Source organism: Poecilia reticulata, chromosome 7 (genome assembly GCF_904066995.2).
Source record: "Poecilia reticulata chromosome 7, P_reticulata-male-v2, whole genome shotgun sequence".
NCBI classification, from domain to species: Eukaryota; Metazoa; Chordata; class Actinopteri; order Cyprinodontiformes; family Poeciliidae; genus Poecilia; species Poecilia reticulata.
The window spans coordinates 21097696-21115020 of NC_088836.1; the positions used below are offsets into that span (position 1 = coordinate 21097696).

Sequence of the window (17325 nt, forward strand, 5' to 3'; positions counted from 1 at the left end):
TGATCTGGCGAGCGCTGAGTAGTGCAGTGAGTCTGATGCAGTGTGGGAGGGAGGGCAGCATTCAGCTGGGTAATTTCTCCCCATCAGAGAGACAATGTGACTGACTCCCATCTGTCTATTACTTCAAGTGGAACATTGTGGGCGGTTTTCCCAATCACACACACAAAGCAGGGGGGAGAAGGGGGCGTTTCATAAGCTAAATATGCATCCCAGACAATAAGCATTTGTTTAAAATTACATAACAAATTACTAGCTTCCATCACGGGTGCAGAGGATGTACTATAGTGAAACTGCAGATGGTACAAATGTGGCACAAAGAACATTAATGCATATTTTTACTTGCCGTTCCTACATTTTAGTCCCTTCTCTGCCCACTGAAAGCACGGTCTGCCCGACTGTTTCAGCACTCCCAAATCAAGTGGACAGCAAACATGAAAGTTGCCAAAAAGCATCTCTTCCCCATCTCACCCATTATCTGTTCCCAACACTTACAATGACGGCGTGCAATTCTGTAAATATTGGCGAATATTATATTTGTGTCAGCTTTTTCCTCGATCACAATGTCACATCTCGTGCCAAGTTTAGAATCTCGGTCGGCAACGTCTGCATCAGGTTTATTGATTAAAGGAATTGAAAACCATCACAACTGAATAAATACATGGTTTGCATGAAGAGCAAAAGTTTATATACTTGTCTCAGTTGAAAGCTTCAGATCATAAAACCTTGACTATAATCAAAATAAATGGAAAAAGGTTTTGAATTTATCAAGGGTAAAAAGTTACCCATACCAATGAGGTCCAGGGTGAAAATGTGATCCCCTCCTGGTAAATCATACATCAACTTTTTGAGAGTAGCCCTAAATCCCACTCAAGCCTGATCACTGACAGATAAGTTCAGTATAGAAACTACTTCCATAGCCTGCATAACAACAAGTATGCAAAAAGATTTCAAAATACAACAAATCATGTTCCGACCGAAAGAAGTTGTTCATCAGGAAAGGGTTATAAAGCGACTTCTAAGGCTGTTGGACAGAAGAGAATCACAGTGAGAACCATTACCCAGAATATTATATTAAACAGTATCCAGGATGTTGCTAACGAGCCCAGTATATCATCTCAGTTCATCATGTGCACTTTGATATGCAGCAGGACAACACAGCACCAAGTTCTTCTCAGAATGGCTAAAAATAGGTTTTGAGCCATATGTTATGTATCTAAACTCAGTTTCTTAATACGTCTCGTTTAATAGCCCAAATTTGGCTAAACTAAAATTAAAACTCCCTGTTAAGACTACTGCAAGCTTAGACTATTGAAGACTAGTTAAAACATACCACATAAGTCACATGAGTACACAAAAGAGAAAATTCTGCAACTTTATTTATAGTAAAAATACTTTAGATACATACAATCTGTACAGGAAATCTCAAGAACTTCAAAAAGTCTTCTAATGGAAAATAAAATTAAAAACCAAAACTAAAAGCAAAAACATGAGGAAAATATGACGACTGCACAAAAAGTGTGCATGTGCCAGGCTTTGTTTTTATTTTTTACATACAAAATAACAGATATTTTTTACTGTAAAAGGAAAAGCAACATTCATTTCGTTTGCTAAATTGTGTGGCAGATTTATTTTATTATTTTAAATGCTCCAGAAAATAAGGAGAACCATTTAAGTTCAGACCATTCTTTTAATAAAATCAGTCACTTTGCTAAATACTGTTAGGAAACAAATAAACAAAAATAACATAAAAATGTGTTTGCATGACAAATCCTTTTACTACAGTGTTCACACCATCAAGAGTTCATGTGAAATGGCACTGTTGTGTGTGGCGTGGTACAGATTTGCTGAAAATAAAAGCTGAAGGCAGGACCCTGAAGGTTTGAGGAAAATGTCAGGACTATTTGGTGATTAGTTAAGTCGGCCTGACCAAACAAGCAACCGAGAACAGCATAGCTTCAGTCTTCAGACTTCTAGTCTTGTGGATTTCAACCCTTTCATCTATAAACTCTTACCTGTGGCCAAACAGATGTTTACAAAGTGTTGAAGTTCATATGAAATGCTGAGGCTCATCGAAAGGCCATAAAAGTGAGAGCTTATGTTTTCTTTCACCACATCCTCGCCCGGATCTCATCGCTCACCCTGCAGCTCAAGTTTAGTTTTTTTTTTTCCTATAGAAAATTATATCATTTACAAGCATTTCTGTTCGTCCACACACTCACTGTGTTCAGTACAGTTTTAAGCTGGCAGTGCTCCAAGTAGATTACCCGCTGGTTTTCTCTTTTTGGGACTGATCCGCTGCAGATCAAACGTCTGTGAGGAGGAAATCGTGACATCTCCTCTGGATCTCTGCTCTTAAGATGCTGATGGCCCACATCCTCACTCGTTCAGGGATAAGATGATGTCATCCTCAAGGTCAGAGTTGTCCGAGCTGTCTGTTTGTTTGATAGACAAACACAGATTCAGAAATTGGGAATAGAGATTTTCTGCTGAGTAGGTTAGTGGGAGAGGGCAGAAAGTGCCAAAACGGCAAAAAAAAAAAACACGCCAGCTTAGCGAGATGACGTCGTGGTTTTTGTTTCCCTCTGCAAATTTTGCTTTACTTTGTTGAGTTTTGGAATAAACTCTTACTAAAACAGGAGTCTTCCGGCTGACCAGAGAGGAAGGAAACGACGAGCACTTTAGTTTTCCTCAATTAAAACTTTGCATACATTATTATAAACTAGCCAGAAAAGCCTTTTAAAGTTGGATAGTAAAGTAATTTTAATATTTCCGCAACTATGTTACCCTAAAGTGAGTCCTCTGAGATGAAAACTTAGTGATGCGGGACTATGGATCTTAAAGTAAATAGCTAATGTGTGTAATTCTCCAAAAAACAAGCTTTTCCCCTCATTAGCATGAAATACATGGCGAAAATCCTCCAAGCTTATTAACGTTTCTTTCTTATTGTAGTGTTTGCCGCATATGTTGGTTGTAATAGATCTTAATATTGACGGTTTACAAACCAAGGCTAATTTTTCTAGCAAGATTGGTAATTTTTTCTTACTTCTTGTTAAAACATATAATTCATGGAGGGCTCTAGAGAACCAGAGGGAGGCTTTTCCTGAAAACGTCTAAATTAATCCAAATTAACTGTCAACTATTACAGCAGCAGCACAGGGATTATAAAGCAACTGCTACTCTTTCAGATTAAGGGAAGAGCAATAGAGTTCGGCATTTCTGCATCTTTTTTGTTCCGTCAAGATCCAAATCCAATTTATACATGAAACAACTTAGGGCTGCACAGTGGCGCAGTTGGTAGAGCTGTTGTCTTGCAGCAAGAAGGGTTCTGGGTTTGATTCCCGGCCCCGGTCTTTCTGCATGTTCGCCCTGTGCATGCGTGGGTTTTCTCCGGGTACTCCAGTTTCCTCCCACACTCCAAAAACATGACAGTCAGGTTAATTGGCCCCTCCAAATTGTCCCTAGGTGTGAGTGTGTGTGTGCATGGTTGTGTGTCTCTGTGTTGCCCTGCGACAGACTGGTGGCCTGTCCAGGGAGAACCCTGCCTCTCGCCCGGTACGTTAGCTGGAGATGGGCACCAGCAACCCTCCCGGCCCCACTAAGGGACAAGGGTGTAAAGAAAATGGATGGATGGATGGATGGACAAATTTAAAAGTGGATGTACAATTATCCCAACATTTCAAAGACAGAGAAACCAAAACAGAAACAATGAAATAAAAATGAAAAATTAAAAGGAATATACCGACTTAAGGCCATTGGGAAAAGAAATGGTTTCAATTACCAATGGAATGGTTTTAAAAAGACTACAAGAGAAGCTGCCCGTCTAATATTCTACGACAAAATCCAAAGAAAAACAGACTTTCAGTATCTATTGATCGTTCCTCGCGGTCGTCCCCTTATAAAATCAAAATGAAAAATTAGAACAAGAGATTAGAAACAGCTAACTTTAAAGGTGGCTTACCGTTGTCGCCGTCTAGATCAACATCATTATCAGAGTCATCATCATCATCATTGTCGTCGTCATCGTCGTCGTCATCACCATCTTCGTCGTCGTCATCTCCGCCGTCGCCGTCATCTTCGAGAAGACGCGCAACCTCTTCATCCGAAGGAGAAAACTCGTCATTCCCATCGTCATCATCTTCGTCTTCGCCTCCGTTATCGTTCTCCAGCTCGGCGATGAGAGGATCCGTGTCGACGTCGTCGTCCGAGTCGTCGTCATCGTCGTCGTCTTCCTCCTGATCATCGTCCTCCTGAAAACACAGAAAGACAAAAGGTAATTTTTCCAGTGCGTGAAGAAGCAGAAGAGAAGCTGCTTGCAGATTACAACATAGTTAGAACCTGGTCTTCCTCATCCTCCTCCTCTTCCTCTGCAAGTCGCTGCCGCCCGACTTCGTAAAGTCGGCACACGGTGTCGGTGTTCACAGAGTCTTGGTTCTGCAGGACACGAGGATGAGGTTTATTTAAATAGTAACTTCTTGAGCTGTTTTATGAATAAAATATTAATCATCAATTATTTACCTCAATCACAGCGAGGTAGCAGTCTTTTGTATCTGTGCAAAGGTCAAATATATTCTTCTTGACATCAATTGTGGCTGAAAAAGAAAAAGAGCATGTAAATTTCCACAAATGTTACAAGAGGTCCAAAATATAAACATTGTACTGCAGTGATTGAGTAAAACCAACAAGTTTCACCAGGAAAACTGATTGACCATTAAAAAAAACAATTAAATTTTTAAAAATTGGGAAAGATCAGCAGATGTTAAAAAAAAAAAAAAGAGAGAGAGATCTTACCAATTGGTTTGTAATCTGTGGCATTGAAGGTCCTAAACGATGAACCAAATGGACTTTTCATTTGCATTTCCATCATATCATCTTCATCATCTGCTTGCAACATTGCTACAAACACAAAGAGCCACAGAGAGCAACGGTAAATGAATGAACAGAGAACGCTGGTGAGCCACATTTCTGGCTTCTGAGTGCCTGAAACGGTCAGGCAGCAGTCAGCTCCATCTCTGCATGCCTGCGCCTCTTCCAGTGAGGGGCCGCTATCCTGTGAAAAGGTGCTTATTTTTGATGCCAACATCAAGTAGTCTGCCTACATGGGTCAGACTTACAAGAGCTTCAAAATGCGCGTGCACACACGCACCTCTACAAGCTCTGTTCACACCTTTCCACAAATACACACAGTCTAGGTTAGCTTGATAATTACCAGTCTTTCAAACAGCCTCAACAATTTCACACGTGGACTGGGAGCAGAGTTGTACACTTCATGCCAAACACGCTTTTTACCCTTCCATCGTTAAATAACTTATGAATTTACCTCCGTAAATGACTGTGCCGCTATTGTTGAAGACTATCCTGCACTGGTCCAGAGCAGGAACCGTGTGGAGGAGGTGGAAGGTCCGCAGGTCCCACTGAGACGTGCGGTTAAGAAACATACCGTTTGTCTTCAACTGCGTCTGCTACAAGTTCAGCTACACTAAACAACGATCACGTGCCTCTTCATGTAACCATCTACTGGGAAATAACACTCTTAGTGGGATAAATATTTAATGCTAAGCAGTAAAATAAATACTCATTCATCAACTCATCACTGGAACAGCTTCGGATTCAATTACCAACGGAATTATTTAATATTGCGTTCACACCAGTGTCTCTAGTGTAAAGCAGGCAGTTATTGAGATCTGATAATGCTGCAAATCCTGTAATTTTTATTAAAAAAACAAAAATGTGCATCATCTTACTGCAGCAGCATATCGTCACAAGGAAAAATTTTGATGAACCCAACAGGGTGTATTTATTCACTGGGAAATGATTCATGTCAAAAAGCACATATTTTTATAAGAATTCATGGGTATCAAAATTTTTTAAAGTTTGTTTAATTTAGGATTTTTCCACAGCTTTTTATCAGTATAGATGTATTTTGCCCACAGCAATATTTTTTTTAAAGAAGAATCATATATAGGTTAAAGGATCTGAGAAGATCAGCATTTACCATCGTCTGAAAAGTGCATAAATAATAGATATGGGGGGAGCGGGGGAATTAAATGTAGTTACAAGTTCCACCTCATGCTTGTCATTCAGTGTCTGAAGGATACGATTTCTGTGTTGATGATGACCTCCTGGCCGTTGGGATGAAACACCCCACTGATGTTCATGTTGAACTTGTCAAACTTGTGGATGGCCTGAGCCGTGCGTACGTCCCACAGCACGCCGTCGTTCAGGACCAGGTCGTCTGTTGGGTTGAAGGTGGCGCAGTTCCTCTTGTAGTTGTTGGCCAGGTCTGGGTTGTTGAGAGTCAGAGTAACCTGACCCGTTTGTATGTCATAAATCTAGGAAAAAGGAACGCTTAAAGTGAAAACTGACGCTTCAACTTTGTAATGTGCGTCTTTATTTTAATATTGTGAGGCTATGTGGATAATATGTGAAATATACATACGCGTGCTACGTGTTCTTTTGTCCCTATGACACGGTCTTGTGAAAGCTTGCTGAACTCCACATAATGGTCACCCAGGAAGGAATGCCTGGATGCAAGGAGAGCAACATTTAATCTAAAACATAAAGAATAAGGCTGAGCACTTAAAATCATGTAGTGCCATAAAGTCGCTGCAGACTCCAAGAAGTGGTTTATCCGAGTTCAACCGTTTGAATAAATGAATCCAAGCGAAAGAGTTTCAGAGACTGAAGACGGTAGCTCTCGGGCTGTTAGTGTGCATAATTAAACAACATGTAGTGTGTCTGTTAGCTCCTTTTAACAGAATAAAGCTGCTGTTGCACTGAGAAGAGAGGATCCAGAAATAGAGGAACCAGGATAAAAGAGAGGGAAGTTAACTCTGCTGACTGACATTAATTATATGGTAATGATTTGGGCAATTTTAATCTCCATGAAAGTGCAAGTTCTTTTACGAGGAGCATATTCAACACACGGAGCTGGGAAATATACTTACTTCATGATGAACACAGATTTCATGCCCCACAGTGCAGAAAGAGGGTAACTCCACGAGGCTGAAGTTAAAAGCAGAGAACCATCCTAAAAATGGCAAAATATGATCAGATTTCACCAATAATTACTTTTATAGAACAAACGTGCATCTCAAAAAATAAGAAAATCTTCAAAAGTGTTTTTTCCCCAGTAATTCAATTCAGAAAGTGAAACACATTGAATATCCTTACTATACACAAAGTGATACACTTTTAAACATCAACACCAAATTAAAATCCAAAATTCAATTTCTTAAAAACAATTATTGTAATTTCCAGACTATAATTCATACTTTTCATAGTTTTTCTAGTTCTACGATTTATAATCGGGTGTGACTTATATGTATTTTTTCTTCTTCGTGAAGCCTTTTTTGACTGATGCATTAAATGTTGATTCACACTGACACACATGGACCAAGGAGTTACTCGCAGGTCAAAAGCAAGATGTCCAGAGCTGGAGGAACGGGTCAACAGATGGGTGGGAGGACTGAAGTGTCAGGTGGGGCTTATTAATGATGCAGTTGTATCTCTATGCCTTGGTAGTTGTCTAGGAGATGAAAATATATGGCTTTGCAGGTGGGGTTACCGTTTCATGCAACGTAACCTCATTACGTTTGCAAAAAAAAAACAAAAAACAAATCTAATTCCCATAAGCTGGGAGATCAATGGATAAGCTGCTTACAGACCAATGTAACATTTTTATAGCCAGTCATGATTTTGGGAGCCATGACATCCACTGGTCCACTGTTTTATCAAGTGCAACGTCAACTTGGCCATCTACCAGGAAACTTTAGGGGAATGCTTGCTGATGAACTTTCTGAAGATTTGATTTAGTTTTCCAGGAGGACTTGGCACCTGCGCTACAAGTACCAACACAGCTTTAGTGACATGAGATTTTTTAAGGTCTCAGTAGAGCCACCGGTTGGCTGCAAAAGCAGCTTTGACCATGCACTCAGTCCATACACTGTAAGCCTTATCCAATGTTCTCTAAATTCTTTCGTATGTAAGCCATAACTCCCAAATTAGCAGAAATAAATACTTCAAATATATCACACTGGATTTTTTTCAAACTGATCTACAAACATCAATCAATTTTTCAATTATATTTTACTTTCTTGAGCTATAGCCGTGTGACATCAGATTTCTCTACAGACCCGTGACGGCTCCAGGTGAGTGATCGCGGAGCTGTGACAGCTGTAGCTAGCTTCCTCCTGGCCTGTAAACACGTTGTAGAGCTTGAGCTGGCCCGTACAGGTCCCGAGCATCAGGAACCGCTCACGAGCTGAGAAGGCACAACACGTGAATCCGCTCTCGTCCTCATCCGCCTCCCTGAACACTGAGATGGGACGGAACCTGGACAAACACAGAAACGGAGAATGTCGAGAACGGACATGGAGGGGGGTCAGCGAGGAAAGAGGAATGACACCAACCTGCTGAATATGAGATGTCTGTCAAAGCATCCTCCGTCCACGCCTCCATATTTTGGGTATATAACTCTACGAGAATGGCGTGATGTGAAATTGACGGGCGCCTGTCGTCTTTGTTTGGGCTCAGGGCATTGGTGGGGGGTGAAAAGAGAGAAAGGTGGGCAGGTTGCGACAGGGTTTTTACAGCGGGCGTGCTGCTCCCTCAGATACTCTGTGATAATACTGTCCAAGGCAGGAGGAGAAGGTAAGTGTCTGTCAAACTGCTTCTTCATGGCTGGACTTTGGCTGAAAGCCCCATGATCAGACTTCTGTCGAAGCACTCGGTTCTTTTTGCAGTTTATGGCTCCGCACGGCGTCTGCCGATCACGAGAGAAAACGATGCGGCCGATCAACGGCGAGCCGTTGCTACAGTGTGGGGCAGACGTCGACGGCATGGCGCTAGAAGGCGGTCCAGCCGACTGTGATGTGGAGGGGCGTGATTGTGGATGGTTGGACGGCACGGTGGATGAGTGTGAGGGATGGTTTCCGTGTCGTGAGCCCACACCGTTGGCCAGCCGCGGAGTGCGGGGGAGCGTAGTAACGGGGGAGGCAGCAGGGGGAGGAGCAACAGCAGGGAAAGAGGAGGTTGAATGTGAACAGTGAGATGAATGTGAAAGGCATGTCATGGGCAGATCTGCCTCTTTTGTGAGTGTGTTTGCTGTGTCGTGCAGGCCTTTTGCCACAAGGTGGTTTCGTATGAGAAGCAGCAGCTCCTTCTCGGGGAAGGTGATCTTGGACTGAGCAACCACGTTGGCCCTCTGCAGCCACGCCAGAGACACGTCCGTACCGATCAACAATGGCTTCCCAGAGATCCTTTCCATCAGCTCCGCTGCAAACTTACAGAACTTGACATGTTCGCTGCGTTTGTCCTGGAGAACAGGCTCCTTCATGAGCTGCTGGATGTGTCCGCTACTGAACAAAGGCAGCTTGCTGATGATTTGTCTAACAGAGCTGGAGCGAGACAACCCCACCAGCGCTTTGCAGGCAAGAGCTCGGATCTGATCGGCATCTGTAATGGGCATCTTGACAGTCAGCAGGGACAGGAGCACCTAGAGGACAGACACAAAGTGTAAGTTTAAAGAAATGCCTGAAAGTGCTTTCTCATAAGGATATTGCTTAAAGGAGTTGGTAGCAGAAATCATAAGCTTTATCAACACTTAGAAAGGTAGCATGCTCTATATCTAACAGCTCAGAGAACAAACTAATTAAAAGCAAATAAACACTTCAACTTTATTGAAGTGTTTATTTGTACCTTCTACCATATGGGAAATGCAAAGATATTTCATTTTATAAAGCAAATCTTTTTTTTTTTTTGCTAATGAGACCCATTGGCAGATTTCATTTACTAATTAAGTGACCCCTAATGCAACTGATTACACTGGTTTTTCTTTAGGGGTGTCAGGGTAAAGGGGTAGAGCTTTCATATATATTTTTAAGTTATTTTGTAATTACTTTCTAATTTTAATGATAAGAATCTGGAAACATCAGAGATGTGTCAATACTTTAACAAAGCATTTATTCATAAAAGAAATGCAACATAGATGTCAGGTGAGCTTTAAATGTACCTTGATCCCGTTGTTGGACTGCACAACATTCCACATCTTGGTGAGCACGCTCTCGTTGGCCTTCGTCTGCTGCGGCAGGCGGCGACGGGGAGTCCCCGCGATAAATTTGCCAATGCTGGACATGCGTTTGTCCGGCGCACACACACAGTTGATGACGACCTGCAGAGCCGACTTCTGGATCTCTGCATCATTCACAAAGACTTCTCCCTCCGCCACAGCCAGGACTATACTCATGCCTAAGACAAAAAAATATATAAAATAAATAAATGTTCATGCACATTGCTACTTTTTTAAATAAAGAGATTTTTGTTAAAGGGCTAGAGTTGATTTTCTTACTATAATACAAAACACAGTTGCTTAGCAACCAACAGAATAAGGAAAATCTAAAAGAAAAAAAAAACTAAGATTACTGGCAAAACAAAAGTAAAACTCCCCTTTTGGCAACAAGGTTATAGCTAAGTGGCTTAGATTAAATCATCCTCTAGGGAAACTTACCAACAGTAGAAACGGTGGATCCTCCCTCATCCAGCACTGCAACAGGTTCAGACAACAACAGCTGCGTCTTTGGAACGACTGTGAGGATACTCAGGATGTCGAGGGCGTATCGTACTGTATCACTCCTACAAGAGCAGAAAGCACAACTCAAGACTCGCGTTCAAATACGTTTAGCGAACGTTTAATGGGACTTGTCAGTACCTGCCATAGTAGGTCCTCCAGTCACAAGCGATAGAAATGAGCTGCAGGAGAAGCTGGACACAAGACAGCTTGTGAAAGACCTCTGCTGGTTCCCAGTACAGTCTGAGTGGGCCGTATTCGATCAGAAACTCCATCATTTCCACCACCTGTTCACGGCTGTAGCTGACCGCCTGACGAGTGAGGCAAGCACACAGAATGCCAAATCAGAAACCATCTTCACAACTAAAGCAAATAAAAGGAGATGCGAAAAATTATTTTTATTCTGATGCACAAATATATCCTGTTTACCTTGTAATATGGTTGTGAGTGAATGGGGGCACCTCCCTCTGTGCGCTGCAGAGACTGCTTCACCTGCTCCACCTTGATTGCCAGATGGGCCTCGAAGTACCTGCGCAGAGCCATGCAGGTGTGCTTGGCTCTCTGCCTGCTGGAGAAAATCTCATCATCGCTCAGCAGCGCTCCCTGGTCCTCCGGATTCAGGATCTCCAGTGTGCTGATCTGAAAGCAGTTCGTCCATTCCAAACTTTAAATCTATTCATTTTGACATTGTATTGGCTGTTTAGATGTCAATATTTTCGTCACATGGCACAGATGAGTAGGTTTGCACAGTTACGATGAGGACAGAGGGGTTCTTTTGCTAACCAGATTGACGAGCCGTCTAAGTCCGTCCTGCTTGTCGAAAAGCTCGAGGACGGCCCGGAACGAAAAGGAGATGGAGAAAAACATGGTTGCGTGGCAGCAGCCTGATGCATGCGAGCACTCCAACAGCCACAGCGTGTAACCAACCACATCTGACAAGACGGAGTGGGGCAACATGCACACCTTGAGTGGAGAGAGCACAGTCCTGAATACAAATAAGGACAGCAACAAAGAAAATAATACACTGAACTCTGCAATACTGAGTAATGCTGTGCTGTTTGGATCTCTGTAGCATTTTTGACACGTATAATCGATATAAGAAAACAATACCACTTCAAAAATAACAATTTTAACAGCAACCAAAACATAACCACTTTGCGCTTGGCTCCTATCAGCCACAGGAGTATGGCTGCATAGTAAGAAAACATTCCTGAGCTTCTCAAAAGCTACTGACTCGCTCTGCCAAAATGCTGCATTGACAGAGATACTCCAAAATTAAGCTACTTCAATTTGAAACACTTCTGAGTGTGTGGTAATCTCCTTCATACCCTTTCCATTGCGTCCTGGTTATAGGCGAGGTAATAGAGGCACAGTGACACTCCTGTAGCAGCCATCGAAGGTCTCGGGATTTCCAGCAATTTCTGAACGCCTCCATGAGCAACAAACTCTGCAGCGAACTTCTTGTGTAATAGTAGCGAAGCCAGATACTGTAAGAAGGGAAACTGTTTGAGCTTAAGGAACATCACGCTGTTTGAGTAACAGGAAGAGTCAAAGAAAGAAAGGAAGATTTACCTTCAGAGCCTCAAAGGTCAGCTGGACATCATTGGTCTGCTTTAGGTCCATATAGTGCATGAGGAGCTCACGGGCTCCCATCTGCATAAACACTGCCAGAAGCTGCAAACCATAAAGGCATAAACAGCAATAGTTTGCCACACTTTAAAAATGTCCAAAAATGGTTTTAAGCAACATATAGTTAATTCCTTGAACCTAAACAATTATGTAGCTTAAATTATTCCTGTCATCTGAATTATCAAGATGGGAGGCTGACACCTGCTGGTGACTTTGCAGCATGACAGCAGATACATTCTCTGTCTATACAAAATTATTTTTACTAAATTTATATAAAATAATTAATTGTGCTCCACCATAAAGAGTATATATATTAAAGGTGATTTTGCTTCCATTCATGCATGCAAATACGACCTCACCTTTCAAACACTGATATTTATGCGTTAAGTGAAGAAGAACATGATAGTTTGGAACAAGCTGTAAAGTCCTATGCTCATATTTGAATGAGACCAACCTCCTGATACTCTCCTAGAGGTGTGAGATACTGCAGGATGAGCCTCTGCTCAATCTCTGGGGTCAAAGGGTCCAGATGGTAGTTGTTGCCAATAACCCAGGGACTCATCTCCGACCAGCTGCTGTTGGAAAGCTCGCTTAAGTTCCTTTCTGGTTCCGGCAGAGAGAAATTCAGCTTCTGTTTTGAGGTTCTGGCATTGTCTCTCTCCATCCTCCTCCGCAGGTAGCCGCTGCCATCAGACATGCCCGGGTGTGTCATTGAACCCGGGGCAGACATGGGCTTCATCATAGTTTTAACAGCTGAGCTGGCACGGCTGCTCGTCCTGTGAGGCGAGCTGAAACGGAATGACAGCTCGTTTTCAGGCTCGGCGCTTGTGAAGGGAACTTCGGCGTCTTCTTGCAGCCCCACTGCTTCCTTTTCGTCTGCATTTTTACATGGAGAGAAGGGCTTGTCTTCAAAGCCACCATCAACAGCCTCCTCATCTAAAGGCAGCAAAGGCTCGCCGAGAGTCTTCCTGGGGCTGGGTCGTTTGATTTCCCGTTTGTTCTCAGCATCCTTATCCTGAAGCTCACGCAACCTGTGCAGCATCAAAGGCACCTGTAAAAGTAAAGCACAAATAATAACCAAACCCACACTAATCCTTATGAACAAACTGTGGGGCAAAATATCATTTGTCTTTCACTATAAACTTCTGAATTATTCATCAATACAAAGTGACATAAGAGACTGGGGACACCCCCTACTGACCAAAACAGAGTTCTCCTCTCTGTAGTTGGCAGCAATGTCCTGGTTCTCCATGGCGCCCGCCAACAGGCCTGTGGCATAGATTCGTAGAGGCTGTTCAGCCTCCTGAGCCCACTTAAAAAGTCTTTCAACGATGCCCTCCTGAAAAACACGACACACGCAATATGGTGAATAATACATAAACCCAAGAAGATCAACACAATGAATCATAGAGAAAATACAAAGCACTATGTTAGATTGTATATGTGATGTTTGAAGTGTTTTTGTGAAATAACTAAACGACGATCCTCAAGACAGAGGATAGTGGATGACCCTCCATATATTCTCTATACAGAATGCAGCAATCTTGTAGATGACATGAAGGTCATCAAAGCAAGCAGTTTACAAGTTTCCATCAAATTCTTAAACAAAGCTGCTTAAATTAAATACAAACAGGAATAGCTCAAAGTGTTTGTGTATTGGATGTGTGTAATACATTTTATGTCTGATCCTCTATGTTTACTGCATAAAGAGGGGTCAGTGTACAACTCCAAGGTGAAAACAAGGGGGATAGATGGGTTCACAGTTATGAAGAATGGCAAAAAAATTAAAACTGGTTAATCAACATGCCATGATGTTCCTAAAAAACTTAGAAACACAGCGGAGTGCTGAATACAGTTATTTGCTTGTTTGTTTGTTTTTTATTACTGTTTATTGCAAATTGATGTGAAGTGAGATGATGTCATCTCTTGCAAGTTTGTGTTGTTGTAAAAGTATCAAAATGCACAGGTTACAATCCACAACACAATTTCCTGTGGGGACAATGAATTATGTTTTCATTTATTCTATAGTTGATACAAAAACTAAAAAACAAAGTCTGACATCAGTTTTGTACCAACTTTGATAAACAGCAATTTAAGATAACTTTCTCTAACCAGGTCTCCAATAAGCTGAATTAACATTAAGAAGTTGCTTTGATCCCAAGATCATAATCTTTAATTTTTCATAGAAATTCACAAATCTAGACAATAATCAAATCACAATAAATGGAATAAAAGGTAATGCAAAGCTTTCAGACACTAATATACAGTCAAATTATTTTTTATGTCTGCTTTTAAGACTTCTATTTAAATGTATTTTCCTAACTCGTTGAGGTAGTAAGTTAAAAGGAAAAGGGAAATGAAATAAAATGGTTCAACAGTCACAATTCTACAAAATGCGACTTTTCAAGCAAAATAAAGGCAGTAAAATACATTATTCTGGGGTCTGGCAAATCCTGGAATTCAACTATGGGAGTATGAATTAAAAGAATCAGAAGGGACAGTACTAAAAAGTATTAATGAAATTTATTGACTTTGATTGCTCTCAATCTCACCATCTAAAAATAGGCAAAAACACTGAAAACAGTATAAAAATTAAAAAGACTTATTTTTAGTTTCAGAGAACTGAAATGTTTAAAAGTTCAGCAAAATATGAAAAAAATACACCACAAACACACACAAACACACGCACACAGACACAATGAGGGTAGATGTACTTTACCTTTTCTTGAAAGACCACGGCTGTCTCCAGCCCAGGCATGATGTTCTGCAGCAGGCGACAAGCTGCTGCATTTAGAGAGAATTCTCTGCTGGTCATCACATAGCTGTTCACCAACTATTAAAGGAAACATTTACTTTGTTTTAAATTAACTTCTAACCATTATATTAAATGCAGTTAAATATGGCTCACTAAGACAACTCAAAACTACTGATTAATGCTTACTGTATTCATGAATTCATCATTTTTGAACAAGATCTTCAGAAGATGCCCTAACATGCCTTCTGGATCAGCTCTCCCTAGTGGCCAAGAGAGGTATGTCAAAAACATGCAGAATATTTAAATCTGTGGAGGACTTGCAGTTACAAAATCTGTTTTCCTCTTTCTCATACCAGGATGTCGATCGTCAAAAGGGTCAGGGTCCGCTTTGTGGTACTCTTCTGTCTCCTTTTCAACAAGCTCCGAGATTCTAAAGGTCAATAGAAGTCCACCTTAAACACTCTTAAAGACCCTTTGATTCATTCTAATAGTATTACAACTCATCACATACATCAGACACAAGCCTACTACTTACTTTGTGAGGATGTTGACCAGCTCCTGTGTGTTGCCTTGCTGCTCCCTCTCCCACTGTTCCAGCAGAGCAGTCAGCTCTGCCTTTGAGTCCACGGAGGCAGATGCTGACGCCATGGTGACGCAACCTGCAAGGATAAAATGTGCTCAAAACATGTAAAATACCAGGAATATGCATTTAAAGTGCATTGTACATTGCAGAAGAACAAAAATCAGGAAATAACTTTATTCCCATGTTATATTCTCTTTCTAGTTTCCAGGGATTTTTGGAAACTTTTTAGAAACAATCTACCCTACAACTGATAATTCAGGCTATAGTAAAAAGTAAATATTGAGCTAATTTGAGCTACAATGAAAATGTTGAATCTCCTTACTACCCGATGCCCTCAAAATCAGTTGCCTTATAACTCCCACTGTAATGGAAAAATCTCACATAGAACAAATAAAGAAAACACATGGGTTAGTTAATGAGTGGCTGGGAGGTTCAAAGATAACCAGCTCAATGATCCGCGCAAATTACAATGAGAAAAGGTAACCCAGCAGAAAACGTTGGACAAGCTTTCTTGTGGTTCCTGCTCTTTTCACATTTTCAAGAAATACCGTTTCACAATAGCTCATCTGCCGTGAAACTACCCCCTACTTTAATTTCCATAAAGGACGGAGATGCCCTTTTTCCGCTTGGCAGTTGAGACGGTCTCCATTCTTGGTCTCTGCACTTGTATTTTTGCATGCTTTTTTAAATCTCCTCTCACTTCCTGTTTTTGTCATGCATGTTGTCCCAGTGCTGAACATTTCTTATCAGGCATTACTGTTTTGACATAACCTGCTCAAAGTTCCTCTGCTGTTCTCTTAACAGTGATCTTGGTGGAGGTTTCTACTCAGCGCTACTCAGTTTGATGCTGAAAACGCGAAGGTTACATAAACACAACAGAACATGTTGACGGTCTCACGGGAAGTTCTGCCAGCTGATGTTTGCCAAAAACAGACGCAGCTGATCAGCTCTTCTGCTGCAGGTGCGGCAGTTCTCTTGGGAACACAACCGTCACATTTTTTGTCAATTTCGCCTCTTTTCTTAAAATATCAATTAAGTATACAATAATTATGAAACAACAGTCCCGATACTTGCCATGTATCTCTGTGTATTGTTTAATGAGGTATTGTTTATTTACAACGCAGCAGGCGGCTGGAAACGCCGCTCACTACTGCGATGTTTGGCTGCTTGAAAACTGGCTAAACAAGAGAGCTAACCTCATTATTGTTACAACCACACTTTCAAATCACAACTTTAACATTCCGTCACAGCTCTGTGACTCCTCGGAACGTGCATCTTATTTCATAGAATCTACAGAATATAAGGACCGGTCAAATCTGCCTGCAATGGCACATACACAGCATTACAAGGTACTAGCAAGAACCTGGCTATTTAGCCAGCATGCTAACTTTACCTCGTTTTTCCTCTCAGTTCTTGCTTGGTTTGCCAAAGTTACACCGAGACTCAAATCCACCGACACAAGCCCCAACTTAATTATGGTTTGCCGAATCTCAGCGCATCGATAGCCGTCTCTCAGGCACTGCTTTATTTATTTTTATTGTAGCTTTGAGTGCACGGTTTGTTAGCATTATAGCGAACACGTTCTTCGCGTCATATCACAGGCGACTGTCCACCGTTAATGACGAATAGTGATGGGAATTTCTGCACTTTTCCGAGAGCCGGCTCTTGTGGCTCGTCTCCCAAAGAAGAGCCGGTGTTCTTTCGGCTCCCAAAAGGCTCTTTATCATCGCCAGCCCCGTATTTCAGTATAACTTGGGAAATAGAGATGTTTTGCATGACAAATAATTTTTACAT

At 41.5% G+C, this 17325-nt stretch overlaps 1 protein-coding gene across 1 annotated transcript; it reads right to left on the reverse strand.

Moving 5' to 3' along the window:
- Positions 1-1358: 1358 nt before the first annotated feature.
- On the reverse strand, positions 1359-17157 carry dcaf1 (ddb1 and cul4 associated factor 1). Its single transcript, XM_008413956.3, has 25 exons — positions 16925-17157; positions 15484-15607; positions 15302-15378; positions 15135-15208; positions 14913-15026; positions 13395-13532; positions 12648-13244; positions 12137-12238; positions 11893-12051; positions 11348-11527; positions 10994-11203; positions 10706-10875; positions 10505-10629; positions 10010-10245; positions 8409-9493; positions 8133-8331; positions 6945-7027; positions 6437-6521; positions 6096-6329; positions 5318-5411; positions 4789-4893; positions 4516-4589; positions 4336-4431; positions 3959-4247; positions 1359-2432 (listed from the first exon to the last, which is right to left on the reverse strand). Exons 2-25 carry the CDS (start codon positions 15594-15596, stop codon positions 2377-2379), a joined length of 4695 nt encoding a protein of 1564 aa, XP_008412178.1. The 5' UTR covers positions 15597-15607; positions 16925-17157; the 3' UTR covers positions 1359-2376.
- Positions 17158-17325: the final 168 nt, after the last annotated feature.

What these genes read in the sequence shown, in the direction of transcription:
- dcaf1 (XM_008413956.3), bottom strand. Translation starts at nt 15,596, where the DNA reads ATGGCGTCAGCATCTGCCTCCGTGGACTCAAAGGCAGAGCTGACTGCT. An exon ending in CTCACCTGGAGCCGTCACGG is followed by an intron (nt 7,028 to 8,132) that starts GTCTGTAGAGAA and finishes TGCCATTTTTAG; the next exon opens with GATGGTTCTCTGCTTTTAAC. An exon ending in CACAGATTACAAACCAATTG is followed by an intron (nt 4,590 to 4,788) that starts GTAAGATCTCTC and finishes TTTCTTTTTCAG; the next exon opens with CCACAATTGATGTCAAGAAG.